The sequence below is a fragment of the Colletotrichum acutatum genome (genome assembly GCF_030867785.1).
Source record: "Colletotrichum acutatum strain CBS 112980 chromosome Unknown BDZ83scaffold_129, whole genome shotgun sequence".
Taxonomy (NCBI): domain Eukaryota; kingdom Fungi; phylum Ascomycota; class Sordariomycetes; order Glomerellales; family Glomerellaceae; genus Colletotrichum; species Colletotrichum acutatum.
This window is the reverse complement of record NW_026849123.1, coordinates 21,581-48,473: the sequence shown is the minus strand read 5'-3', so window position 1 is coordinate 48,473 and position 26,893 is coordinate 21,581. Positions and strand designations below refer to the sequence as shown.

At 54.2% G+C, this 26,893-nt stretch overlaps 8 protein-coding genes across 8 annotated transcripts; 4 read left to right on the top strand and 4 right to left on the bottom strand.

Moving 5' to 3' along the window:
* The first annotated feature begins 2,916 nt into the window (after positions 1-2,916).
* BDZ83DRAFT_636497 (uncharacterized protein) lies at positions 2,917-3,466 on the top strand. Its single transcript, XM_060509257.1, has 2 exons — positions 2,917-3,284; positions 3,412-3,466. The coding sequence occupies exons 1-2, from the start codon at positions 3,145-3,147 to the stop codon at positions 3,458-3,460; spliced, it is 189 nt and encodes a 62-aa protein (XP_060360030.1). The 5' UTR covers positions 2,917-3,144; the 3' UTR covers positions 3,461-3,466.
* A 1,139-nt stretch (positions 3,467-4,605) lies between these two features.
* BDZ83DRAFT_547423 (uncharacterized protein) lies at positions 4,606-6,756 on the bottom strand (the record flags this gene model as incomplete). Its single annotated transcript, XM_060503460.1, has 1 exon — positions 4,606-6,756. A coding segment is annotated over one exon (2,151 nt), but the record flags the coding sequence as incomplete, so codon positions are not given.
* A 424-nt stretch (positions 6,757-7,180) lies between these two features.
* On the bottom strand, positions 7,181-8,480 carry BDZ83DRAFT_63814 (glycolipid transfer protein). The gene is made up of 4 exons (XM_060509349.1): positions 8,279-8,480; positions 8,126-8,184; positions 7,853-7,971; positions 7,181-7,782 (listed from the first exon to the last, which is right to left on the bottom strand). The coding sequence occupies exons 1-4, from the start codon at positions 8,421-8,423 to the stop codon at positions 7,488-7,490; spliced, it is 618 nt and encodes a 205-aa protein (XP_060360028.1). The 5' UTR covers positions 8,424-8,480; the 3' UTR covers positions 7,181-7,487.
* An 828-nt stretch (positions 8,481-9,308) lies between these two features.
* Positions 9,309-10,445, top strand: BDZ83DRAFT_723198 (uncharacterized protein; the record flags this gene model as incomplete). The annotated part of the gene is made up of 3 exons (XM_060512534.1): positions 9,309-9,466; positions 9,563-9,760; positions 9,905-10,445. 3 exons carry the CDS (start codon positions 9,309-9,311, stop codon positions 10,443-10,445), a joined length of 897 nt encoding a protein of 298 aa, XP_060360027.1.
* Positions 10,446-12,891: 2,446 nt separating this feature from the next.
* Positions 12,892-15,633, top strand: BDZ83DRAFT_656018 (uncharacterized protein; the record flags this gene model as incomplete). The annotated part of the gene is made up of 3 exons (XM_060510840.1): positions 12,892-13,077; positions 13,165-15,358; positions 15,419-15,633. The coding sequence occupies 3 exons, from the start codon at positions 12,892-12,894 to the stop codon at positions 15,631-15,633; spliced, it is 2,595 nt and encodes an 864-aa protein (XP_060360026.1).
* Positions 15,634-15,785: 152 nt separating this feature from the next.
* BDZ83DRAFT_636478 (uncharacterized protein) lies at positions 15,786-17,453 on the bottom strand. The gene is made up of 3 exons (XM_060509256.1): positions 17,079-17,453; positions 16,229-16,861; positions 15,786-16,156 (listed from the first exon to the last, which is right to left on the bottom strand). Exons 1-3 carry the CDS (start codon positions 17,187-17,189, stop codon positions 16,049-16,051), a joined length of 852 nt encoding a protein of 283 aa, XP_060360025.1. The 5' UTR covers positions 17,190-17,453; the 3' UTR covers positions 15,786-16,048.
* Positions 17,454-18,223: 770 nt separating this feature from the next.
* On the top strand, positions 18,224-19,214 carry BDZ83DRAFT_756494 (haloacid dehalogenase-like hydrolase; the record flags this gene model as incomplete). The annotated part of the gene is made up of 2 exons (XM_060514760.1): positions 18,224-18,240; positions 18,302-19,214. 2 exons carry the CDS (start codon positions 18,224-18,226, stop codon positions 19,212-19,214), a joined length of 930 nt encoding a protein of 309 aa, XP_060360024.1.
* Positions 19,215-20,320: 1,106 nt separating this feature from the next.
* BDZ83DRAFT_723194 (uncharacterized protein) lies at positions 20,321-22,973 on the bottom strand (the record flags this gene model as incomplete). Its single annotated transcript, XM_060512533.1, has 3 exons — positions 20,321-20,948; positions 21,023-22,508; positions 22,655-22,973. The coding sequence occupies 3 exons, from the start codon at positions 22,971-22,973 to the stop codon at positions 20,321-20,323; spliced, it is 2,433 nt and encodes an 810-aa protein (XP_060360023.1).
* Between the last annotated feature and the right edge of the window lie 3,920 nt (positions 22,974-26,893).

Here is a 26,893-nt window from a genome sequence, read left to right as displayed (position 1 = left end):
CACTACCCGTACGGCGTACACTCATGATCCCGCGCAATGGATAGATTCCCGCAAGGGATTGTCATGCAGAAGCTCGGATTCGCGGGTAGCTGCGTGCCCTGCCTTTAACACCCGATCTTATTTCTCAACTTCAGACGACGGGCCTCTCGGCTCATGGACCAGGCCTTGCACGAGGCATAGTATCCGTGATTCCGTCCAGCGAAACTACAAAGAGACTAGACCATCACTACGGAAGTACGGGGCACCAAAGAACAGAAACAGGCCTGCTAGTGCCCATTGGTCTCTTACCAAGCGTACGGTCAGAGACGTATTACTCCGTACCGTACGCGGGAAGGGAGAGAGAAAGGTGACTGTTGAGGGAAGACTCCAAGGCAAAAATGCACCACCCTCAGCGCCTCGGCCTCCCGCCCACTCCTTAATTCATGTCAAACAAGTGGATGGTCCAGGGTCATCGTGGCGCATTCCACCAATGAGCCACCGTCTGTAGATCGCTTGGTTTCAAGAACCTGGTCTCGACATCCCACTCTTCTCGGTCACTGTCTTTCTCTTTCCGCCTTTTTTTGTTTTCGTCTGTCAGCTCTTCCACGGATTTACAAAGGAGATAGTGCTTCAAGGCTTGGGAACATTCCGAAAATCCGGGGAACAGGGCACTTGACTTCCAGTCTTCCGCAGCTGCAGACTCACAGCCATCGCAACTAAATGGCCCAGCCGTAGAGACAAGCTCTGTCAACCCATGATCCATCCGCCATCAGCTCATTTTCCAGCTTCTTGATTAAATCATTAAATTCATCTTGTTGGCTGCTGAGCCCCCTAATCAGTCTAGCGCGTATGGGTTCAACGTTGGGGCCTAGGCTTTGGTCTGCCCGGCTGCCGTCTGTTCTCTTCTCGGTTTCTCTTTCCACTCGCTTGCAGACGCTGTGTGAACGTCCTGTCTATCCCTTGTCACACCTGTCAGCGTTGACTGGGGTTGCCTTGACGCTTCAGTGTTTACCGAGTCGCAACTAGATTGGCGGTTCATGAGTGTTGCTATGCGAGTTGGGATGATGATTACAGTTTTTTTTTTCCCCAACTTTTTTGTTCTTCGCGTCTTTTTCGTATTCATCTCAACTTGATTCGATTCCCAATTCTTTGTCATCCACATGAATCTCATCACACACCATCATTTCGTTCCCCGAGTAAGGTAAATATGAGATGAGAAACAAGCCTCTCTCTAGCGAACTATGAAGCCATCCACAAATTTGAATCTCATCCACGATCGTTTTCAACCATCTTTTGAAGCCGACCAAACTGCATCTGTAGATGAACTTCAAGAAGAGCGGTTCCGTCTCGATAGTTACTGAGTGATTATACATGAACTGTCAGACTGGTGGTTTCTTTTCTTGTTTTGTCTTCATATATCACCAACGCTTCTCTGACAGGACCCCAGGTTATTGACATCACCTCGCCTCATGCCAACCGCCAAAAACTTCCCGACCCATACTCTGTGATTCCATGGACCACCATGCAGATAGCCGCCTCGCCCTGCGCCTAGCTAGCATCGAGCATCCCGTCCCAAACTGCTGCAAATCCCTCAAATGATACAGTCAGCTCATTGAAATTCCCCGAAATTCTAGACTTCCTCCTCCTCCTGCCACAGTCCTTCTCCTTCAAGGATAACGGGTCACGGCCCACGACAAGGCCAGTCAGTCAGTGTCGGTCTCCAAAGAGGATTCTCGCCTAGGACCCTTGTCAACACGAGCATCCCGCCCCTGACGCTAATCCCAAAATCATTTCGAAATTCTCCTGCCAAGCACCCCCGGCTCCCACTCCCAACTCCACCAGCCAACAAAGTTGTAACGCCTTGGGGATCCAGTGTGTGGGCTTGGCTGGGCGCCGCCGCCGCGCCTCTCCCGCGCTTCTTTTCTCAAACTAAAGTGTACCCATACGAAAATACCGACAAAACCCGGAACCGTGATTCGTAGGCTCTCGTTTGGATCGCCATGCTGCTTGCTACCTTTTATTCGATGTAGTATTCCGCTCAGTCGATCATATTCGTCTGGATCTTGGTTATACCTACCGATAATTAGACTTTTCCCCTCCGTCATTGGTGATTTGCACACGGACGCATCAAAGGAAGCTAGATCTAGGTAGTCTTTTGTCTCAACTCAGTTCGAGTGCTTAGGTGATAGACAGCTAGGACAGCTAGGACACAACCACAATTCTGGTTTCTGTATATCCGTAATCAACTCCGAGCAAATTCCCCAAGAACTCTGTCCGGCATTTCATGCCGATGAGCGGATACCCCTCCGGCCCGGGGCACAATGAGCAAAGAAACAGCGGGTAATCTCACGACGCACTCCCACATCCCCAAAATGCGCAATCTTAGAAAACATATTAACCTTTTCCCCCCCTCCCAACGCACGTTTGCTTTCTAGGTACTCGCAAAGTTCTTGCAGGCCGATGCGATATAGAAACAATCTCAAGATTGCCTAAAATTCTATCTCGAGGAAACTCGCTACGAGTCACGAGGCCGCTATTCCCGCAGATTGCCGTTTTTTTTTTGTTTTTTTTTTGAGCGTATAATCTCTAATAGTCTGACCTGGCGGCAACCCGCAACCGCCTTCACTCTCGCTACTGCCCCGGAACTTCATATAGATGGTCAAACCCGCTCCAGGTCCTTTGAGCTTAGGGGATCAGGATTCGGGCGTCCGCGAAGCTGGATAACACCCGTTAGGTAAGTTCCACCAATGCCATCCATGTTCAACCCTTTGCCTAAACATCAGTCCTATAATTTGCCACTACTTTGTCATGGGATTACTCCGGAGACAAGCTACGGACACACTCTTATAGCATGCGCGGGCGATGTCCGAGCCTGACTGATCGAAGCTTCTCCCCCTGTGGCTTTCATCTTCCGCTCGATCGCGGGCTACTGCGTAACCAACATAGGCCCTCCTTGTTAATCAGCAATACGGATACTCGCACTCGCGCGGGCAGCCTGTTGGGCGGGGTCCCAGGAGAGACCCGACGTCAGTCGACTTCTCAAGCAATGACATTGCCTCGATCTCTACTAGACATTGTCATTTCTTTAGAACATAGATGTTTTGCAATCTTCTGCATTGTTCTGCTTTCGAGCTAGGAGTCCGAGATGTTTGAGATCCAAGGTCAATGGCTCCTTCAGTCGACTTTCTGTGCTGGATCTTCCCTGTGCACACATCACGCAGCCGTCCGGTTAAATCAGTCGTGATTCCCAAGAAAGCCATACGTATTAGCTTCACTATATGCCTCGGATTGTTGAAAGAATGGAGGTAAATGAACGTGTCCATCCTTCTCTTCTCCAGCCCAGGCGTTGGCTCCTGGCTTAACAAGATATTGCGTATCCCCTCATTGCCCCTTGCACCGGGCGATGATTACTGACTCGGATCAGACAAACAGATCTCACCAAAAGTCTAGACAAAGGTATCAAAAGACCATCACGAAATGAAGAGGATTACTTCCTTTCTCAAAAGAACCCGGCGGGAGCCCCTCTGTGAATCTCGCGAGAGCCCGAGTCAGCCCTGAGAGGGGGGACCCCGTCGCAGATCGACACTTTCTCAGATGACTTCCTCGATGGGCGGTCTAGAATCTCTGACATCCCATCGGACCATGACCCCTGTCGGTTCCGGTGGAAAAGCGTCGAGCGACATCAAGAGTGACTTATCCACAGTGATGGATACATGTATTGCCGTCGGCTTCGCTGATGAGATCAAAGCTCCAGCGTCCATCTGTAGAACTATACAGGTTGGCGGTTGGTCTTGATTTTTTTATCACCAAGCTGGCCGTGATTTTTCTTGCTCAAGTTTGCAGTCACTCTTTTTAGACTCCCTGAATATTCAAGACACCAACCACGAGAAACCGGATCCTATGAATCTCCAGTTTGACCGTTCTGCTGTTCAGTGATAAATTTTGTTTAATCCATATGCTCTCCTCACAACAAACAGACTAAACGTTTCTCAACTCCGACGAGACAAGCAACACGTCTTTCAACAACGTGACCTCTCCCATGCCTTGCCCGTCTTCTTGCCGACTCCAGAGAACATCAAGCAGTCGCCACGGCCACCATCTACTCGTCTCCGATGATGGATGCAATATTGAGGATTTCTAACACATTAATGTATCTTGGGGGGCTAACACAGTGGACATGACTACTAATATAGTCCAGTGGTCATCGAATTTACATTATCCTTTCTCTTTGCGAAAAAAACAGCACAGAGTATTCCCCACATGATGGCTCAGGATTCCCATCGACGTGTTGACGAAATCATCTCAAGCCCCTCCAAGATTGCTCCTGCATCTCGGGTCGGGCATCTTGACGCAATACGGAACCCCGATCTAGACGAAGAAGAGGAAATCATCAGATATCGGGCCTGAACTGATCGTTGGATATATCTATGGCCACCTACATGTGCTCACTAGACTACATGCATTACATCACTTCACACTTCTGACGTGAGAAATTTGGAAAAATGTTTTTTCCTTCTAAAAATCTCGTCTGTTTACAGCCTTCCATTCCTGAAAATAAGGAAAAGACTTCTACGGATAATAACTGTATGTCTCCAGCCAAGTATTGGGCCGTATATCTCCAGTCTCCCCTCCAAGCCGCTTAATCTCGTCCAAGAACCAGTCATCCTGGGCCGTCGCCGTGGCCCAATCCAAAACACTGTACCGAATCGTGTCAGGACCGGACCCATCCTCGCCAGGGTCCAACTCACCATCACCTTTCATAACCCCCTTGGGCTTAAAAAAGGGTAGCACGTTTGGCGTTGGCAGCAGCGCCGCAAAGATTCGCTTCCTACGCTCGTCGGCATCCCCCTTCAGAGCCTCACGCAGCCCTCCCCACCGCGTCACGAGCTCTGAAGGCAAGAACACCTCATCGTACATTTCAAATATAAGCTTAACCTCGAATTTGAAGAGCGTACATGCGGGCAGCGGCGTGCCGGGCTGCCATCGCTCAATGTTGCTGTCGACACAGTGCATCGACCACGCGTGTGTGCGGATTTGCTTCACCATTTGCGTCCACTCGCTCTTCCGTGAGGGGCGATCTTTTTTCGCTTCTTTTTCATGCTCTCTGGTGAAGACGCCACCGAACAGTACGTCCATGACCTGGAGTTCATCCTCACGCTTGACTCGGGCGCCGTATAAGAGGAGAAGCTCGACGGCCGAAACATCGAGCCAGAACACTGCATAATGGAGGGGCGAGAAGCCTTCTCTGTCGCACAAGTTCGGGTCGGCGCCGTGTTCCAGGAGCCACTTGAGCAGTTTTGGTCGGTAAAAGTTTGCGTCGCCGAGAGAATGGTCGAAGCGGTGGCCTAGGAGAGCCAGGAGCGGCGTGATGTAAAGCGGCTTTATGATGGTGTTGATCTGATCCCTACCATCTTGTACCAAGTCGAACATGGCCTGTGGAATCTCGGGGTCGTCCGAGAACGGATGAATGAAGAAAAGCTGGAGCGGGGTGTACCTACCAAAGTCTCTTGTGTAATCGATGCGGCCCCTCATCCAAAATGATCTTAAAATCCTGGCCATGAGATTGCTCTTTGGCCACCCAAGGGCAAAGTTTCCGTAAGACGATACTGCTTCGGCAGCCAAAGGGTGGCTTATCATCAGATTGAAAGCCGCTTTCATGGCGCATGCGATTTCCTCATTGCTCTTTTGGTGTGCTTGCAGGGCAAAGTAATCGGGGAGAAGTAGATCGTGAAGGGGAGTCACCTTGAAGAGCTCGCTATCCTTCACGAACTCACTGCCCTTCATCTTCTTCCTAGGGCTCTCCTCAAGACATGCCCCAAGCGGATGAGCGCCTAATTCGAGCAGCGTTCGGATGTGAGCGACGTTGAGCTGCCTACATGCGAGATTGAGAGCTGTCTGAGGGATCTTCCGGCGAGGTCCCCGTTCAGGGATCAGAGGTGGTCGTAGGTCTATGCTAGTCGTGGTCTCTTCAAGCTTTACGCCCTGTCGAACGAGCTCTCTTATTGCAGAAGAGCAATCTGCTTGACGGAGACAGACGGCATGGAAAGCATTGAGGCCGAACTCGACAGGTGTATGTAGCGGCGCACCTGCCAGGGTCAGCTTGCGAACCATATCGCCGGAGATGGCATGATGAAGTACCGGAGTATTCATACGGAAGCTAGTTACGCCTCCGTGATCAAAATCTGCGCCTCGATTGATTAGCATATCCACCAAGTCGACGTGATCTTGAGCAACAGCAGTAGCAAGGAAGAGTCCATGCGGTTCGGAAATCTTGGTCAAGAAGCGTGGTGGGAGAGACCCGAGTATGGTTTTGGAAATGACCAACGCGTTCTTGGGAGCCAACATGGCGGCATGGAGGGGCGAGGGCTGCCGAGAAAGGTCTCTTTCAAACTCATACAGGCCCATACCTGACTCTGGGCATCCAGAAAATGGACGCGGTTTCCACCATGGGGGATGACGGTCGGCAAAGCTTAGTGCTGGATTGGCCCCCTTGTGCAGAAGCAGGTCCACGACTTGAGCATAGCCTTTAGACGCAGCCACCATCAGTGGCGTCCATAAAGACGGCAGTGGGCCCCGTGGGACGTAGTCCGGTTTAGCACCGGGCTTTTCAAGGGCCTGGCGGAGGAGATCAACGTTGTTGTGCACTGCAGCGTGGTAGACGGCTCTGGGGTTTTCGCTCCGGGCGTCCCACCGGAGAGCAATGTCGTTGATGGCTTTGTGGTAGTATTTGTTGACCATGCCTGCGTTGAGCATGGCCATTGTGGGATGCATTTCCTTGGCCGCCGATATAATGGTGCTTAGGAATCCTACATCCCTGAAGTCTCTGACAATGTCATTCTTGACATCGTTGTCGTTCTCTTTGGGTAAGCCGTATCTCGGTAACACATACTCTTGCCTCTTAATCTCGGTCTGAAACTCGCCGAGCCATTGGACTATCTCAAGGTACAGTTCTGCCGGCAACTGAATCCGGAACTTGCTTTGCTCGAGCTCGACGACTGGGTCTGGAAAAGACATGTTGCAGTATCTTTGAAGAACTGAATTCTGCTTCTGTTCAAGAAAATCGGATGTGATAATGAATATGATCTGAGTGTTGTCGCTGTGTGAATGTTATCTGTTATGTATCTGTTTTGCGAAGTAGATGTTCAGGAGTGTGCTGACAAGCCCCGTTAAATACAAAGTTCGTTTCACGACCCTCGACATGCTGTACTGTGACTCCAGGAGAGTTAAAAAGTATCAAAGGCAATTGTTTGAGCTCGTCATTGTTGAATTGCATAAAGCTCAAACAAAGGTAATTGGTTCAAGCTTCGAGGTTGTGATTCATTTCTAGGCTGCGTAAACTGGCTCGTGGCTGACGATGTACTAGCATCGCAGCGGACACTGACACGGACATGTTGTTCTTTCCATCATATCGTCATTGTTCGTTGTTTATTTCTCTCCTTTTTGGTCCCCGCTTTCTTAGGGGGCCTTTGATTCTTCTCGGTCAGCGCGCGCAAGAGCATTGTTTGCGCTTACCACTTGGCGTCCTTGCTGGCGAGGAAGCCCTTGAGGATGCCGACAACCTTCTCAAGGGAGGCGAGGTAGACGCGGAGCTCAGCAGCGACCTTGTCCTGGTCGGAGCCGAGCTTGGCGTAGAAGTCCTTGCGGTAGGGGCAGGCGCTCATGGCGGCGCTGAAGATGGGCTTGACGAGGAAGCTGTGGTGGGGCTTGAGGGTGGTGGCGTAGGCGTTGCGGAAGGACTCGGAGAGCTCCTCGGACTCCTTGGCGACGTTCTGGCTCAGGGCGATGCAGGTGAACTCGAGGCCACTGGGAGATTGGCATTGTCAGTTTCGGCCGCCGTGTTGTCGGTGTGAAGGGAGCTCAGGAGCAGACTTACCGGACCAGCCAGAGGAGACCCTCGGTGGCAACGTGCTTCTTGGTGGCCAGCTCGGCCTTGACGAGCTCCTGAAGGGTGGCAGACTCGCCGGGAGCAGCCAGCTGGCGCTCACGGATTTTCTGTACAAGGAGAACAAGTCAGTCGTTGTTCGTTGACGTCTTTTGGATGTAGTAGTTGTAGGAGCGGTATGGTGGCATCCGAGCTTCGTGACAAGGGACGATTCGGAACATGTGGTAAAGAGTGTCGGGGGTATCGACAGGGGTCAAGTCGTACCTTGATGTTGCCGCCCATGTCGCTCTTGACGGGACCGAAAGCAACGCCTCCAAGGGCATCTAGAAGAGGGGATATTCGTTAGAGACATGAAACCGTCAAGGCCCGGAGTCTCCTCTGGTATTGAGAGAGAGCAGCCGTGCAGGGAGAACGTACCGAAGATGGTGGTCAGAGACTCGGAGGCATCGAGGAAGTCGGAGGTAGGGATGGCATTCTCCTTTTCGGCGTCGGGCTTGACATCGACAAAGGACTTCTTGAAGGTGTCGAGGTAGGTTCCTCCGGGGGGGATCTGAGCGGCCATTGTGTCTGATTTTAGGGGGGTAGTTTGATGTGTTTGAAAGATGAATTTGATAAGAGAGAAAGAAGAATAGGAGAGCAGAAGCGTAGAAGAAAGGGAGGAGACGTAGTTAGGTAAAGAGCAGATGTTCCAGGAGCTGTTCAGACGAGAAGCGAAACCCAAAAAAGGGACTGGACGGGAATCGAGGGGCGGTCAAGCAAATGGCCCCCCGGGAAGCCACGCATACGCAGCAACGCGGACAGCAATAGCAGCACCGCAGCAGCAGCCAGCAGGAGCTTCTCATGGGCCATGGCGGAGACCTCTCCCTGGAAACCCCACCACCTGGGACCTGGACCGCCCATTGGAGATCCAGCGCGCTAAACCCAAACTGTCGCAATGGGGTTATAGGATCCACTTGACTGGCTGCTCGTTCCTGATACGTTGGTACAGTGCGGATAATGATTACCCCTCATTCCGGTTTAACCCCAATCACGTGCGTAAATGACAGTGCATGGACGCATTGGGCACCGTCCATCGCGGGGTCGCGGAAAAAGGAGAAGGCGGAGCTCCGTCCAGTCGGCCCTCTTCCCTCTGCCGTGCCGCCGGCTGCCAGGGACTCCCCTCGCAAGCCTCCAGTTCGCAGATGAGGGACCACTGTGTTTCTGATCTTGAGATGCTCCCTTGCATTTATTTTGGTTTGATCTGATATTGTATCTTGCCTTCAGTGCCTTGGTTTTGCCATTGCTAGTTGCTCACACCTTGTCGTCCAAGTTATCTTCGTACATATCTGCACATATCCTAGTACATTACAGACAATACAGAGCGGGACGAACCGAATCTCCAAACTCACTACACCATCTTGGGTTCGACGCCCAAGTGGTCCGATATCATAGAACCAGAGACACAACCATGGCCGTGGGAACAGCACATCACCAGCCTCTGCCGGACACGGCACAGATCAAGTCCACAGAAGCCGAGAGATCGGAGAGACGTGCAGTCGTCACCACCATAAACTACTATGACGACCCTGGAGATGGAACCCCTCCCACCCCAATCGTTGTAGGGGGGTAAGGCCGCTTTTCGTACCCATGTCCTCAAGAGTTCACATTTCTTGAGTACCGTGTCAGTGGCTCAACATACTCATGCCTTTTGTTCAACTCCAGTCAAAAAGTCACAAATGAGAGGAAAATGACACCTCGCACCGTCACCGTTACCGACATCAGAGGCGACGAGGACAAGTACACCCTCGACACCCACGGCTTCCAGTACGTCCGCCATACCAGCGTCGAGACGGACTTCACAGACGAGGAACGGGTCAAGGGCGTCTACTACCCCGAGATGGAGAAGTTGTATAAGAAAATGTAAGTCTTGCATGCTTTCATTTATCAAGCCGGCCGCAAAGTGGGCAGCTTTTGGGCGGTGTAAGGTTTATTATATACGCCAGTGGGGGCCAACATTCACAATTGAGGGCCCATGCTCACCAGGGTTCAAACCACCACCAACAGCACGGGAGCAAGCCGGGTCGTCATCTTCAACCACCAGATCCGCCGCGGACCGGCCAACTGGCACAGCCTAGGCGAACGCAACACGGAGCACCGCGGCCCCCTGCACAAAGCGCACGTGGACCAGTCCTACGACGGCGCCGTCATGATGGCGAGGCACCACCTCGGCGCGGACGAGGCCAACAGACTCCTCGACAAGGAGAAGCGGCGGTTCCAAATCATCAACATCTGGCGGCCCATCGCGACGGTGCGGCGGGACCCGCTGGCCGTCGCGGACGGGACTACGGTCGCGGAGGAGGATCTCGTTCCGGGGGCGATTATTTACCCCCGTCACCGGGCCGAGACGTGGACGATTAAGCCGAATCCGGCGCACCGGTGGCACTTTTTGAACGGGCAGAGGCCGGATGAGGCGTTGTTGATCAAGTGTTTTGATTCGGATACGTCGGTTGTTCGGAGGGCAGCGCATTGTGCGTTCCAGGATCCGGAGATGGATGAGATGGAGTGTCGGCAGAGTATCGATATTCGGGCGCTGGTGTTTCACTGACGGATGGGAAGGCTGAGAAGTGGGAATGATTGACGGTTGTCTTACTTTGGTCATTGGAACGAGACAACGAGGGCGCATTTCAGCGGTAGCGCGGGATAGATACACGTGGGAAGACAGGACCTAGGTGTCCTAATGTAGATTGAGGAATGATGTACACGATCGGATCTAGCAGATCTGATGCCAAGCCTCAGGAATCCTAAGTGAGCGTGCCTTTGATGGAATTTCTGGGAATGAACAACTACATCAACGAGGCGGTGCTTGCGATGAAGTGCGGTGGTTTCGTAGTGGCGTTAGGAGCATGAGTCTCGGCAATTCAACGATTTAACGGCTTGGTTATCGGCCCAGGCATCTTAATCGCCGAGCAAAATGACACTCATGCTTCGTTCATGCTGAACAGAGTGGTCTCAGTAGAGGATGCCTCATGGGCTCACTTGAAGCAGTGATGCGTAGCACTTTACCTAGCAATTTAAAGCGACGCCAACCCCAACCCAAAAGTCAAAATTCACGACACCAGATCCTCAGAAAAGCTCAATTGACTCTAGACCTCTCCGTCTGCCTAGCAATACGATGAATGGGCAGGTATTCCCGGAGGTCAATGGCAGTACGATCTGCCGATGTCGTGACGTCACGGCTACCGTCCGCCAAAGATGCAGAAACGCCAAAATTCAGGTTTCCACCCTTCCACTCGGTACCAGTCCAGACCAGTGCAAACTTGCGACGGGCGGCGGCGACGGGCTCGCAATGGCGCCATGACAAGGACAAGCCGGAGTTCGGCACATGTGCCATGCTCTATTTCGCCCTATGCATCGTACCGGGCTGTCGTGCAACCAGGACTCGACATTTTAAAGGAGCTGCAAGTTTGCAACATCTGCATGTCGCAGTTTACAACAGGGCAGAAGATGCGGCTTTCGACGGGATGGGCAGCTGGGACTTATCGATAAGATCCGCCAGATCAATCTTATCAGCGAGATACGTACCGCAGCTGACGTGCTGGACATGACGTCAAGACGAAAATAGAGTAGCAGACCCCACTCATCAGACAAGAAACCAATGACGGCGTTCCATTGAGCAATTCAAACCGCCAAAACGGACGGGACCTTCCCTGTGACCGACGCACCGAGCGCGGGGCAGGCGTTCTTTTACGTTTTTGTTTCTGCAGCTTTCAGCTTACCAGAATGATTCCAATTCTACTGATATTGTCAGAGAAGAGAGCGAGGTCGGTGTTTTAGATATCTGTCTCGAGTCTCTTGACTGTGATATGGCCCGATCACCCAGGGGCACGCGAGCCCTTGCTAAGCTGAGCAATGGAGCCTCTCAAATTGAGTTCAGCTGCGGACGCTTCCCAGCCTTCTGAGCTGCGGTCCCAACGGCTGAAAGAGGAGGCGCAAGACGCGTGGCATTGCATGCTGGATTTACATAGTACTGGACTGCTGGCCCCAAGACATACTGCCTCGGGATCGTTTTCTCTCAGCGGCTGGCAGATGGAGGGTGGGAGCTTGGCTGGATTCGATGGTGTCCCTGACGGGCGGACAGGGGCTGTATTCTTGCATCCGGATCATCACAGGCACAAGCTGCGAGGCGTGGATAGTAGTCGTCCAAGACTCGAGTCGTTCGACCCAGCGGATCGTCACATTTGCCCCGCCTTGAAATCGAGTGCGACTGTACTGTAATTATCCGTGGCTGCAGTACTCCGTAAGGTATGACTGCGTTCCTGTTTGCGCAGGGCCGATACCGAGGTGGGTGGGATGTACTTGGTTCTGCATACAAATCCTGCAGTATACCAAAGTACCTGTCTTAGTCTGAGGATGTCTCACCACCAACAATCGTCGTGTGTGTCGTTCCCCCCCCGTCCCGGTGTTGCGCCCACACTTTTCTTCCAAAGTGCGCGAGTGAGAGTTCCATTCTCCGTTCGTTTTCCTTGGCCTTGGATCCTGCTTCCGGCCGAACTACTCTCGATCCTCGCCCCCAATTAACCTGCTTGATTAGTTCTCCCGCCGGCGCACGAGTGACGGGAATGACATAGCCCAGGGTTTCTAATTTCAAGCTTTCCCTCCAAGCTTTACTACTTTCCCCATCCCACGCGCCGTCCCTCCATTGTCATCCTCCTTCTCTTCCTCCGTCTCGTCCTCTCTTCTCCCTCCTCCTGAACCTATTCCCACACCTACAAGTCCAAGCTACACGAAGCTTAAACACTTCCACTGACCTTTTCCCCATCCGAGTGCTGCATACTTGGGCTGGAATGCTTCAACTTATTCACCCCGCCATTCAGTGTACCCCGCGCATCCTATGATACCCCTCCACACCAGCCACACCCATTAACTTCAACTTCAACTTCCCGCTTCGTTCCCCACGACTTCATGACCTAGAGATACCAACTTTGAGAGCTTGCGCAAATCTTCCATTCGAATACCCCTTCGTTCAACGCCCAGGGCAACATACTGTAATCATGGGGCTCATGACCACAAGCGACCATGGCCACAAGAAGGAAGAAAGCGGGAGCGGCGGCGGCTTCATGGACAAGCTGAAGAAGCCATTCCGCGAGCTGGAGGATAAGCTCGAGGGTACCCATCTGCATGACGCCAAAGTTCATCTTGTGCACAAGAAGCACCAGATTGGCAAGCTGGCCAACCTTGTAAGACCATACTTTCCTCCCCAATGAAGCTCAATCCCACGTGGGAAACCTGCCTAGGGCGACCAGCCAAACTGACATGCGCTCCAGTTCAACGCCAACCACCGCCACGACGAGGAGCACGAAAAGGCCACCGACGACAAGCGGACAAAAATCGGTGAGGACCACCGCTTCAAGTCCTTCTTTCCGGAGCGCGACGGCAACCTGATCAAGTGGTACGTCGACGGTCGCGACTACTTTTGGGCCGTCTCCGAAGCTCTCGAGGCCGCAAAGGAGACCATCTACATTTGCGACTGGTGGTTGTCCCCCGAGCTGTTCCTGCGCCGCCCCCCTCACCACAACAAGGAATGGAGGTTGGACCAGGTCCTGAAGCGCCGCGCCGAGGCCGGTGTCCAAATTCACATTATTGTCTATCGCGAAGTCGAGGCTGCCTTGACGTGCAATTCTGCCCACACAAAGCATGCCCTGCAGGCTCTGTGCCCCGAGGGCTCGCCAGGCTACGGCAACATCAAGATTATGCGCCACCCCGACCACAATGTCCTCTCCAACGGCGCCGATATGACCTTTTACTGGGCTCATCATGAAAAGTTCATCGTCATTGACTATGCCATGGCCTTCATCGGAGGTCTTGATCTGTGCTTCGGTCGCTGGGACAGCCACACCCACCCTCTTGCCGATGCGCATCCCGAGGGCGTCCAGAACGAGGTCTGGCCCGGACAGGACTTCAACAACAACAGAATCATGGATTTCCAAAACGTCCAGGACTGGAAGCAGAACGAGTTGAGCAAGGCTGAGTACGGGCGCATGCCCTGGCACGACGTATCCATGGGTGTCGTCGGGCCCTGCGTCTACGACATTGCCGAGCACTTTGTCTTGCGTTGGAACTTCGTGAAGCGCGACAAGTACAAGCGTGACGATCGCTTCGACTGGATCCAGCTGCGCGGTCGTCTGGCCGAAGATGAGGATCTTGTGGGAGTCCAACGGCCCAAGCATCCCGTCGGAGAGTACCTCACCCACCCTCTGGACGAGCGAAGCCTGTCGAATTTGGAGAACAAGGGATCCATGCACGCCCAAATCGTGCGATCCAGCGCCGACTGGTCTAGCGGTATCCTGACCGATCACTCGATCCAGAACGCCTACTGTGAGATCATCAGCAAAGCAGAGCACTTTGTCTACATTGAGAACCAGTTCTTCATCACCGCTACCGGCGACCAGCAAGCACCGATCCACAACCGGATCGGTCGTGCCATTGTTGACGCCGTCGTGAGGGCTGGCAAGGAGGGTCGCAAGTTCCGTGTCATCGTCCTCATCCCCGCCATTCCCGGCTTCGCTGGCGACCTCCGAGATGATGCGGCCACGGGTACCCGTGCCATCATGGACTACCAGTACAAGTCAATCTGCCGCGGCGAGCACTCCATCTTCGAGCAGGTCAAGAAGGAGGGCATCGACCCCAGAAACCACATCTTCTTCTTCAACCTGCGGTCGTACGACCGTCTCAACCGCACATCCGCCGTGGAGAAGAGAGAAAAGGACACGGGTGTCAAGTACGCCGAGGTGCAGCGCGCGCAAGCCGAAGAGGTCATGGGCACGGGTATCCACGGCATCAACGACCCAACCGAGAAGGAGCGCGACGAGCACATGGGCGCCAAGGCCGAACAAGTCGGCGACGGCAAGACCACCGAGGCCCAAAACGCCATCGACGCCAAGCAACGCTTCGAAGCCAGTCTCGGCGACGCCCAGCTCAGCAACAAGACCTCGGTCGCGCAGCACGCCATGGCCAACTCCGGATCCATCGAGGACGAGCCGTGGGAGGACGAAGACCCGGAGACGGAGATCCGCAACTGGATCCAGGAGGAGCTCTACATCCACTCCAAGCTTCTCATCGTCGACGACCGCATCGTCGTCTGCGGCTCCAGCAACCTCAACGACCGCAGTCAGCTGGGCTATCACGACAGCGAGCTCAGCATCGTCATGGAGGACACGAAGCGCGTGCCGAGCACCATGGACGGCAAACCCTACGAGGCCGGTTGGCACGCGACGTCGCTGCGCCGGTACCTGTGGCGCGAGCATCTTGGCCTCCTGCCCGCGCAGGACCTGGACGGGTCGCAGGATCCCAACGCGCGTCCGCCGGGCCACGCGGAGAATGACCCGTGGGACCGCGACGACACGTGGAAGTTTGTCGAGGATCCGATGAACGACGAGCTGTGGGAGATGTGGACGGGCAACGCTACGCGGAACACGGATCTGTACCGTCACCTGTTCCATGCTGATCCTGATGACCACAGTAAGTTCTTTCCTCTCACATTTCACAGTATTGAATCAGAGCTAACATCTTTTCCTTTAGTCAAAACCTTTGACGACTACGACAGATACCTGCCGCCCAAGGGCGTCAAGGCAGGCCATATTTTCGACCAGTTCATGCCCGCAGCGGACGCACGGCAAAAGATTGACCAGATCAAGGGCCACCTCGTGTGGTTCCCGCTCGACTTTTTGCGGGACGCCGAGATGGCGGAGAAGGGACTCCAGGTGAACCAGATTACCGAGAGTATCTACACCTAATCGAATGTTGAGGGTTTGTATTTGGTTTTCGCGGACAAGAAATGGGAGACCAAGGAGCCGGAGAGGGCAAGGGAAGGATATGTGGAGGGATTTTGGAAAAAACACCGCTATCAATAACGTGAATTAATGCATTAATACCAACAAGAGCCACTTTGGCTGCTTGTTCTTACTGTTATACTGTGGGCACATGAATGAATTTCTTTTGACAGACACTCTTGCAGACATGAGCGAGTCAAACCTTTGGTGATTACAGAAGTAATCGTCCGTGAAGCACCTTGGACGCGATAGTAGTATACTAGCTTGAATGAGCTAGATTTACGGCGTCTTCATGTTGCTATGATGCCATCGCTCCTACCATGCCTACACCAAAATGCTGTTTTCTTCTTAGACCACATTTGATGGGCTATGTCCAGGCTCATTGACCCTGGTTGAAATTCATCGAATATCCTCCCGTCTTCTCATCCTTGACCATCTGGAAGTTATCCGTACTCAGTCCAAACGGCTTCAGAATGCCATTGCCCAGCTATACTCGCACGTTAGCCATCACACACACACACTCAAAACATACACTCCCAGTGGCGTGTTCAGAACTCACATCCTTAAGCTTCCCCCACATCTCCGCCGTCTCCGCCTCCTGCGCAGCCTTCGTCCTGGGCGGCAGCACCCTCAACTGCGTCTGCACAATCTTGCGATCCGCGGCCGCGAGGTTCCCCATCTTGGCCAGCGCTTTATAATCCTCCTCCGCGCCCGCGAGGTTCTGCCACCCGCCCTCCTCGCTCCGCGCTCTCGCTCTCCGCATGAGAGCCTTGGCTCTGATGCGGAGGACATCATCTGCCCTCTTTCTACGCGCAACTTCCTCTGCATCATCTGCGACCGTCACCGGCGCGGGGGCAGCGGCGCTAGCGCCAGAGCTTACAATCTCCTCCTCCACGCCCTCTTCCTCTTCGGCCTTGAGCTTTTCTCGGCGTTCCTGCTCGAGGGCGGATTCCTTGTCGATGCGATCTAGGCCGTCGAGCGCGGCGGAGGCGGAGGAGATTGCGTCTTTCCATTGGGAGAGTTTGAGGTGGCAGGCGGAGATGTTTGAGCGCAGGACGGCGAGGTCGTAGTCTAGGTAGTTGGGGCAGACGGAGACGGCCTCGTCGTATTTTGCGATGGCGTCGGTGTAGTGTGAGGATGTGAAGAGGGCGTTTGCTTCGGTTTTGTGGGTGTTTGCTTCGGCTAGGAGGGACTGCGGATTGTGTTAGATGTGATGGACTTTTATCAAGGTCGGAGGAGCTTTTTTCATGATCAGTGAGGTGAAGGTTGAACTCATCGAAGGGGTGGTATGAGATTAAGGGATCCGGCAGTTCCCAACTTTCATATGGTGGCATTCGAATAGTCGGAGATCTCGTCACTGAAGAAGGTTGAAATGCATAGAATAAGAGCAGGGGAACAATTTGCCTTACCGCCTCCTCTTCAGGAGAGAACTTCTCCTGGACCTCTTCAGGCTCATCATCCTTGACCGACTTGTCCTTGCCCTTGCTCTGGGCGTCCTTCTCTGTCTCCTTGGACGCCATCTTGGAAGGCAGCAGTGAGTTGTTGTAGACTCGTTTGACGTTGGGAGCTGAGTCAAAGGGTGCAGGCAGGGCAGCCCCAAGAATGTCGTCACTGAGGTGTCTCGTCCCCACGTGGATTTGGTCGAGTGGGACGTTGAGGCTGTTCACATGTTTTTGGGCGGTGGAAGCCACACTTGCTGACCCAATTCGCTGAAGGGACCTGGCGGATACAGCGCTTTAAGGGTCTTTCAGCGGCTGGCCTCGCTGGCATCCAATCGATTCACCATGAGGGAGTACAGTATGCGCCGTCGCCTGAACTGTACTTCATAAGGTATGAGAAGATACTTTTGTCCGTACGTCTGAGATATGCAGGTAGGAAGATCAAAGCCATCAAGATTCAAAAAAGACACTGAGTATACCTTAATATTCGACTTTAATGGTACATTCACTTTGAATATTTCATCAATAGTCGAGGTGCGTTTGTATTAGCTACAGTGAATCGAGTACATGTTACGGATACCTGACTACCTACTCTTGTGTACAGTGTACCTTAGTGTTGAAAATAAGGTACATGTACAGTGTACGGGGATACATGGGGACCCCACTTCCCCGTCTGGTCGCCATTTTATTCGGGAAAGAGCTGAGCGACCCCTCCATCGGTGCCTTCCGCTTCCGTTTTCACCCCGCCGTTGTTCCTGAACGCCCCTGCCCGTTTTGCCCATTCGACCTTTGGCTTCCTGTCCATTGTTCCTTCCGTCCCTCAAATTCACTTTGTTGACTCAGGTCCTTCCGAGAAAGGATCAAAAGGCCAATTTTGGCTGCGGCTAAAAAAATCCTCCGCCTTGTCTTCACCTCCACAAACCTTCCTCGCGATACCCCAACTGGAGATTATTTCTCTTTTCTTCAGACCTCTTCCATCACCTTTCCCTCTTCCACCCTCAACCACTCCTCCTTCGACAATCCTCTCGAGGCCATCCAATTGCTACTTCTTCCTCCTCTTCCACCTTCACGTTTCACATCCATCACATCACCTCCACAACCTTCTTACCGTCGCAATGGCTCCTCGCACCGAGTAAGTCTTCTCTCGTCCTTCAAACGCCAATGAACCAATTGACTGATCTTGACTTACCTAGCTTCCCTCCCGTCCGGGCCTGCCTGTTCGACATGGACGGCCTCCTTCTCGACACCGAGGACCTCTACACCGCCTGCATCAATATCGTCCTCGAGCAGTACGGCCGCCCTCTCCTTCCCTGGAACATCAAGGCCAAGCTTCAGGGCCGCCCTGGTCCTGACGCCACTCGTATCTTTCACGAGTGGGCTCAGCTCCCCATTACCCACGAGGAGTACCACCAGAAGCTGTCCGCTCTTCAGCGCCAGATCTTCCCCTCTACTAAGCCTCTCCCCGGCATTCCCCAGCTCCTCCAGAACCTCGGTCGCACTCGCTACTTCGACCACAAGCCCGCCACCGCTGACGGCAAGACTGCCCAGCGTGTTCACATTGCCCTGGCCACCTCCTCTCACGAGGCCAACTTCAAGCTCAAGTCTGACCACCTGACTGAACTCTTCTCCGTCTTCCCCTCTCAGCGCCGTGTCCTGGGCGACGACACCCGCATTGCCCCCGGCCGCGGCAAGCCCAACCCCGACATCTTCCTCCTGGCCCTCAAGACCATCAACGAGTCTCTTCCCGAGGGTGAGAAGCCCATCACTCCCGAGGAGTGCCTCGTCTTCGAGGACTCTGTCCCCGGTGTCGAGGCTGGTCGCCGCGCTGGCATGCGTGTCATCTGGTGCCCCCACAAGATGCTCCTTAAGGAGTACGCTGGCCGCGAGAAGGAGGTCCTTGCTGGCCGCACTGGCGAGGCCGGCCAGGTCGACATGCACCAGGTCGGCGAGATTGACGACGGCTGGGCCGAGTACCTGCCTACTCTCGAGAACTTCCCCTACGAGAAGTTTGGCATGACCATCCCTTCCATTGAGGTTGACAACGAGCCCTTCATGAAGGAGAATGTCAGCGGCAGCGTCGTCACCAACACCAACGGCTCTGCTTAAGGCACTGCTTTCAGCTACCAAGAAACTTTTAGAACGTGGTTTGGCATAATTCCTAGCTTGGCCCCGCAGACTTTGAGTTTTCTTGCCTTCTTTTCTCTTTGTTGAGCAAATTTCACGAAGAAACGGCGATAGATGGGACAAACGGATTTCACGACGATTGGAAGAATGGGTCAATGGATTTTGGGCACGTCATTAGAAGATGAGTCTGGAAAGGGAAGGAAAATCAACTTTTTTCCATAGAAGGTTCTTGGTGTCAAGGCACTGAGCGCTTGACATTTGCTTTTTGAGCATTGGCATTGCGATAGATTCCCTCCCGCGTTAGACAGAACCCCAACATCCCCTTTCCCATTCGAATAAAACAAGATACCAGATAATGCAGACAACGATCAAAGACAGTTCCCTAACCCTAGAGTCATTTGTGTGTGACGAACTGCAAGAAGAGCAAACAAAGGAGCAAAAGTGTGTGCCCAAGATAGAACAATAGTAAATATCTCATGGTATCGGTGCCCTTTGCAGAGCATTCTGGGCTCTCCCAACCATTGGAGCCTCTCAAATGCTGGAGCGTATCTCAGCAAAAAAAAAAAAAAAAAAAAACCATCTGTCCCCCTTTGTTACTGTGAAGTGCCGGAACGCCCACATGTCCCATTGTCCATCTCCAGTTCCCTCCAACGGGTCCGCGGTCCAATAGACCCATTTCATCTGACGCAATGCTTTGCCGGCCACCCTGTAGAGCCGTGGTGTTCTCCTCTCCTAATTGTAGTTGCTTTGTATAAAAAGATGATGCAGTAGAAGAGAAGAAAGACCAGAGAAAAAGTAAAGAGGATAAGACGGAGTCGTAATCGTAAGGTAGGGTGGGTTAGCAAACCAGTGCCAGCCCTCTTTTGGTTTTTCGGTATTCCACGATGTCAAAGTAACTAGAGAGCAAACATTCGCCTCCTGTTTTCTTGAAGAATATTATATATATGAATCCGTCCCTTCCCTCTCTTACGGTTTCGTCGCAAGGGCTCGGGTTGGAACAAAGTAGTAAAGTAAGAAAAAAAGAAAGAAAAAAAAGACAAGCCAACTTGAAGAAAAGAAGAGTAAGAAAGAGGTGAAGAAAAAGGTCATTATGGGAAACCCTGGTAGCTGTACGAATCATGGCGATTCGGCGGCTTCCACCAGTCTTTGTAGGGGGCATTCGGCAAACTAAAGTCGGCGTACGAGAGCGGGTTCACAAGAGCCTTCATCGGCGCAGAAGCAGCAGCGCTCGACGCCGACGGCGCGCTCGACGTCGCCATGGCCGGCGGGTTCCCCGGCGGGCCCGGTCTCCCACCGCCATAACTCCCCACGGAACCTCGATGGTCACCTGGAGCACCACCCGCCGGACCGCCGCTGAGAGAAGCGTGCGAGGGCGCGGGCGAAGGCCACCCCCACGCCTTCTTGAGTTCGCCGTGGATGCTGCCGAGGCGCCACCCGCTCTCGGCGTGGATCTTGTCGAGGATCTCGAGAACCTCTTCCTGCTCGCGCGGGTCGGTGAGGACGGCGGAGGCGATGGCGAGGGAGCGGATCGCGACGGAGGCGACGCCGCGGTCCTTTGTGTGGGCTACGATGCCGCAGACTTGGTGGGCGTGGTGGAGCTGGAGGGCGCGCATTTCTTCTGAGGCGCGGCCTGGTTCCATGGGATTCGTTTGGGCGAGGAGGCATTGGGCTGTGTGGTAGAAGAGGCGGCCGATAATGGCGGCGCGTTTGATGAGCCTGTGGGGTTGTTAGATGACAGCTGACTCGGACAGAGGAGAGTGAAAGAGGTTATGAGGGAAGCGAAGACTTACCAGACGTTGGGGAAGGCGGATTTGGAGTTTGTTTGCGATGGATAGAGGTATCCGAACGGGTGCATCGTCCTCGGGCAGGTGTTATTCCACTTGTCGCAGAGCTTCTTGAGATCCTGCCACTGCTGAAGCCGGTTACCCAGGCGGATCTGCTCGTCGTGCGGGCTCGGCTCCTGGAACCGCGGGATCGTGGCCCGGAAGTTTGCAATCTTGGCCACGATGTACAGGATCCGATGGACCCAGACCTCCTCCTGTCCAAAGCCGTCACCGGACCTCGATGCTGCCGCCGCTGAACCAGCCGGACCGCAACCCTCGTTGGTGAAATTCATATCCAGACCCCACTGATCGGGATCCCACGACGTCTGCCAGTTGAAGGCCAGGCACGAGAGCACCTCCATGCCGATATTGAGCCAGAAGCACGCGGCGCCGATGCCGGTGGACCGGGCGTCCCACTTACACTCGCGGACGAGGGCGCGGGCGCCGGCGATGTGGTTCATGCGCTGGGCGGGCTTCTCGGACATGATTTCGTAGACGTTGAGGACGACGGCCGTGGTGGCGCACTCGCCCGTGTTGCGGTCCGGGTTCTGCAGGCTGCGGAGGAGCTGCGTGGTGGCGGTGTCGTAGTAGAAGAGGGCCTTGTCGTCCTCGTAGGCCGGGTTGACGAGCGTGAGGTGCTTTACGCCGCAGGCGAGGAAGGCGTTGAGGAGCATGGGGGATTTCAGGGCGTGGTATGGGATCAGGCGGGAGAAGTGTTTCTCCTTGTCGAGAGAGTCCATCCAGACGCCGACCTCTTCGACAAAGACTTGCATGTAAAGGATCTCTTCGGGGGAGTTGAGGTACTCTCTCTCGCCGGCGGTGGCCTTTTCGCTCGGGGGAGGGGTCATCATGCCGTCTACGGCCAGGGGGTTCCCGGCGGCGGCGGCGCTGCTGCGGTAGCTTGGTGGCGGGGCGGTGGGTTGCGGGACGATGGAGGCCGCGCTCGAGGCGTCGCTGTCGCGGTGGCGGCCGTGGTCGCGGCTGTTGGGGATGCCGCCGGCGCCGGTGTCGCGGTACGAGGCGAAGTGCTCGTGGAGGCTGTAGGGGTGGTGAGGTGCCGCCTGCGGCGGGTGCGCCGAGTTTTGGGGCGTGAGGTAGGCGGACTCGCTCTCGCGGCGCGGGTAGGCTGATGATGATGACTCGATGGGTCCTGCTCCGACTCCAGCTCGCGGGGGAGGGGGTTCGCGGTAGTACGGGTGGTGGCTGTATGCTGGGGGCGGCGGCGGCGGTGGTGGTGGGTGGTGGAGGAGGTGAGTTCTCGGTGAGACGGAGGCGTCTGGGCCGCTTGCTCTTGCGTGTGGGAGGAGGTGGGATTGGTGCCGGAGGGTCGGCTCTAGATGGCCTAGATGCCGTGGCGGAGGGGCGACGACGGCCTTTTTATCGAGATGAGCGTACCGGCCGAGGCCTCCGACGTACTCTGAGGCGATGAGCCTCGATTCATCTTGGAATTGGACTGTAGGTTCGTTAGCATGGGGGTCCAAGTACTTTATCCTAGCCATTTTCATCCTCTTTCGACAAGAGAAGATGAATGATGCAGAGAGAGAATGAGTGGTCGACGAAAATGAGTAGTCGATGAAAATGAGGGCATTCACAACTTACCTGACCACTCAACAGTGGGGGGCATGTACGGCGGTTTCTTGACCTGCACGTCTATGAAATTAAGCCTCACGCCGCGTTTGCATTCTCGACTGCTTTTTCGACAATTTAGACAGTCTGGTAACCCTTCGTCGCATTTTAGATGCCGTTCCCTACACGTTAGACAGCCCGTCCGCACTCGTTTTGATTTGGTGGCGGTCGCGGCGGCTGCGGCGGCGGATTTCTCTGGGGATTTGGGCTTGACGAGCAGGTCGCGCGACGGGGTGAGGGAGTGGATGCTCGCGCTGCGGCGGGGCGGGATGTGGGAGCTGGGCAAGTTCATGGTGTCTGCGGCGTTATGTTGGTAGTGCTGTTGATGATGGTGGTGATGCTGCTGCTGCTGCTGCTGCTGGTTGAGATAGCTTGACTGGTGATGTTGGTGATGATTCCCGAGATACGAAGATGCCGATTCCGACTTGGAGGCGGCGTCGGCGTCGGGGCCGAGGGTAAAGTCAGGCGTAAAGTCGGAGGAGAAGCCGAAGGAGAGGGAGGAGACCTGGTCCTCGTCGTCGTCGTTGTCGCCTCCTACTAGGTGGTAAGGATCGTGGACGAAGTCGAGGGGCGGATGCTCAAAGGGATTCAGCACCGCCGAACCGAGGCCAAAGCCTGGCACGAGGACGCCTGCAGAGGCGTCGTATGCCTCCAGGGCTACTCGAAAGATCCGTCTCTGGCGAGTAGAGACGGATGGGGATCGATGGGGGTGAGAGCGATGCGCGGCCGGTTTCTGTTCAGTGATTGCTTTGTGCACCTGGTTGTGGTGAGTTGGGTTGCGATTGGGAAGTTTGTCGTGGGCATCAAACGTTGGTTGACGTTGGTGGTGGTGATGTCGCTGTCGATGTTTTGTCGTGAGAGAGAGAAATGCGCTGATGAGCGGTCGTTGGATGAGATTATTCGGCCCTCTCACAATGAGAGTGAAAAGAGGCGCTCAGGCGGGGACGGAGTGAGTGAGTGAGTGAGAGCGCGCAGCTGCAGGGGGCTCTCTCTCTCTTTCTCTCTCTCTCTCTTCTCTCAAAGTGTTCTCTCGAATGTACGGAGCCGAAAATGGGGGGCTACTGGGAAGAGGCAGCCTATCGCGGGGAAGGAAGAGAGGAGTCTGCGGGTTATCGAGTTTGCTATCTCGGTACTGGGCGCCGCTGTTGGCCGTTGATGGTGGTGAGATTGACGACAGACGATCGGAGTCGAACGGGTTGTCGGCTATGCGGTGCGCGCGATGCAGCAGCGTTGAAGGCGTCGGGTAAGGGGGTGAGGTGTAAGGTGAGAGTGTGTCGGTGAGTGAGTTGAGCGTCGAGTTAAGTTGTGAGTGTGTAGTGTGTGAGAGAAAGAGAAAGCGGAGAATGGAGTACGGTTTGTGAGAGTGAAAAGTCGAGATGTAAAAGTCACAAGCTGCTAGTCGCCTCCTGGGATGGAACGGGATTGACTTGACTAGCGTAAAAGATGGTGAAGTGTGAAGAGTGGTCCCCTTTTCCCTGTCTCTCTCACTCACTCTCCGTGCTGTGAGTGTGTGTGTGCTGTGTGTGTGCTCTGTGCTCCGTCTCTTTCAGGCCAGGTCGTTACGTTGGGTAATACCTTACGGTGTATGGTAAGGTGTGGATGGCGTGTGTGAGTGAGTGCGAGCGTGTGTGTGTGTGGACGGTACAGGTGGAGGGAAGGGTGAGACTTGGTCTGTTCTCGTGCCCGCTAGGTCGTTTACATATGCAGGAATCCCGGGCGATGGGTGGGCGGACTGTGGACAGTCTGGGGCGAGGCGCTGTACCGAGTAGGCAGTGCGTGGGTGTTGGAGAGACTTGGAGGAGTGGGCAGTGGGTGCGGTGCAACAGAGTTCTCGTTCCTCTTTTGCCGGTGTGGTGTCGTCTTGTCTCTGATGCTGCGATCTCCCCGGTCCTATCCGGCCTTGGGTGTATCTGCTTCACGATAGTCAAGGGTGGAGAGAAGACTTGTATCGCGATGCAATGTCGCTGATGATTCCCATCAGCGGGCAGGACAACGAGGCAGAAGGGATGCGAACAAGAACGACAACGACATGAGAACCTGGGCGGCGGAGGATGGAGACAGGTGAGGTAGGTAGTGTCGAGAGTTGAAATCTCTCGGCAAAGGAGCGGGATCAAGCGGGATGGGTTTCCCAACTGAGATGGACCTCAGGTCGGGATCGGGGTGCCAGGACTCCAGGAGCCAGGCAGGAGACAGGGGGGTGCGGCCCTTGGGGTCTTGTTCCCTCCCTGGGTTATGGTTGTGAGGGAGTGTTCTAGCCAAGACAACAAAGTCTTGGGATGGAGAAACGTCGCGAAAAGCCGCGAGTACGCCTGATTTGTCGCAGATGGCGCAAACTTGGTGGTAGAGGAAAAGTCTTGGTCAAGACTTCCTACATGTGTGATCCTTCTTGGCTTCAAAGCCTCAACGGCTCTTGGCTGTGTATTGAGATTTGTTCCGTCTAGTGTCAAGTCGACGGGTGGGAAGGAAGAAAGTCTTGGGTTAAAAGGATCTTGGGTAAAAAAGAATCGAGATGCCGCGGGAGAAGAGCGTTGACAGGCCGGCTATGCTATGTTTCGGTAGTAGGGCAGACAGAGTGGGTAGTCGAAGCCGAAGAGAGATTGAGTGACGCCGGTTCTCGGGCGAGTGGGCAGGCCGGCAGCGAGATCCAGGCACAGTCACAGTGGGCAGAGAAGGGAGTCGGTCAGTGACCGATAGATGGATAATGGATGGACGTCGGAATTGAGTGAGTCCAGAACTGTTCCCCTCTCTTCCCCTTTCACATCAGGTACGGCTACGGATTTTGCAGAGAACGGGGGCGTGGACAAGGTAGAGCAGCAAGAAAACAAATCGCCTACCCATGGCTGAGAGGTATGTACATCACACATGAGAGTGTGGGGAGGCTGAGACTGAAGATTTACGAATGGGAGGGAGGGACAAGAGCCTGAGAGACAGGAGGGGGAAAAGATACAGTGGAAAGAGTGCGAGATTCAGTAACACAGTGACAACTTGAGGCGAAGGAGGGCGGTGCGAGCGAAGATGGATGGGTGACCTGCGGGTGTGTCCCCAGATGCAGAAAGGAGAAGAAGTGAACTGGGCAGACCTCCTAGCAGACTGGCCAGGAGGAAGAGACAGACACAGACAGGCGGCCGCGTAGGACGTGTGTGATGGACGCACCACACGGGCGTGTCTGGATCTCACCACACCAACCACAACGCAACCAAACGTCCCTCCTCTCGCTTGATTTAGCACTTTTTGTGTGGGATCTTCTAAAACCGGAGCGGTCCCTTGGTTCCACTTTTTAAGATGGAAGAAGCGTTTGCCGATGGTGACAGCCACAGAAAGTCTGTGGTTCAGAAGTCCGTACCTGTTTTGATAGTGACGCTCATGGTGGCATTGAAGAGCTGGGATCGAGTAGGTGTTGACGTCGTGTGTGTGTCGTTGTGCGAGTGATTGTCAGAGAAGAGACATCTACTGAAGAAGACTCGAAGAAGGAAACTTGTCTCTAGCAACACGGCCGTGGTCCGACGTGCTCCATCATCTAACCTGGCCTAAGCTCGGGATATCCGCCTTTCGGCGCCGGCTATCCGTTCTAAACTTCTGATCGAGTTACGTTGCTGATCAGCTGAAAGTGACTATACCGGACTGATGAAGACAAGAGAAAAGACCAATATCCAGCGCACGATCTGTTCCCTCTCTCCTGGCCCGTACACAGTGACAATGCAGTTTCTCAAAGACCTGCCAATGCTGCACACTCAAAGCGACAACCACCCAACCGAATTATCCATACCCACGTACACAGTACACAGTAGATGCTACTGAAGAATGACGGGGATCAGGACCAGATCAACTCGCGATCCTTGTTCCGAGACCCGCGTCTCTCGGACCATGCAGCAGAAGCGCACACACACAGCCACAGCATACGGCTCCTTCACCCAATCATCCTCGTTCATCTCCCTCATGCACTTCCCACTCCCACATGCCCGTACCTTGCGCGGGACTGGTGTTGCAGATCCGCCTTTCCGGGGTTCCAGGTGCCGCTAGAATCATGGTCGAAGGGCTGAAAGAGCGCGCCTCAGCCAAACAGAACAGCCAGCTTCCCACACCATTTTCCAGTATTAATACCTAAATCCTGAATCTCTTTAGGTGGTGAAGTGCACTTGGACCCTGTCATCTACAGGTTGCTCCGTCCCAAACTCTTCCTTTTTTGTTTCCTCACTTCTTTATCGTCCTCAA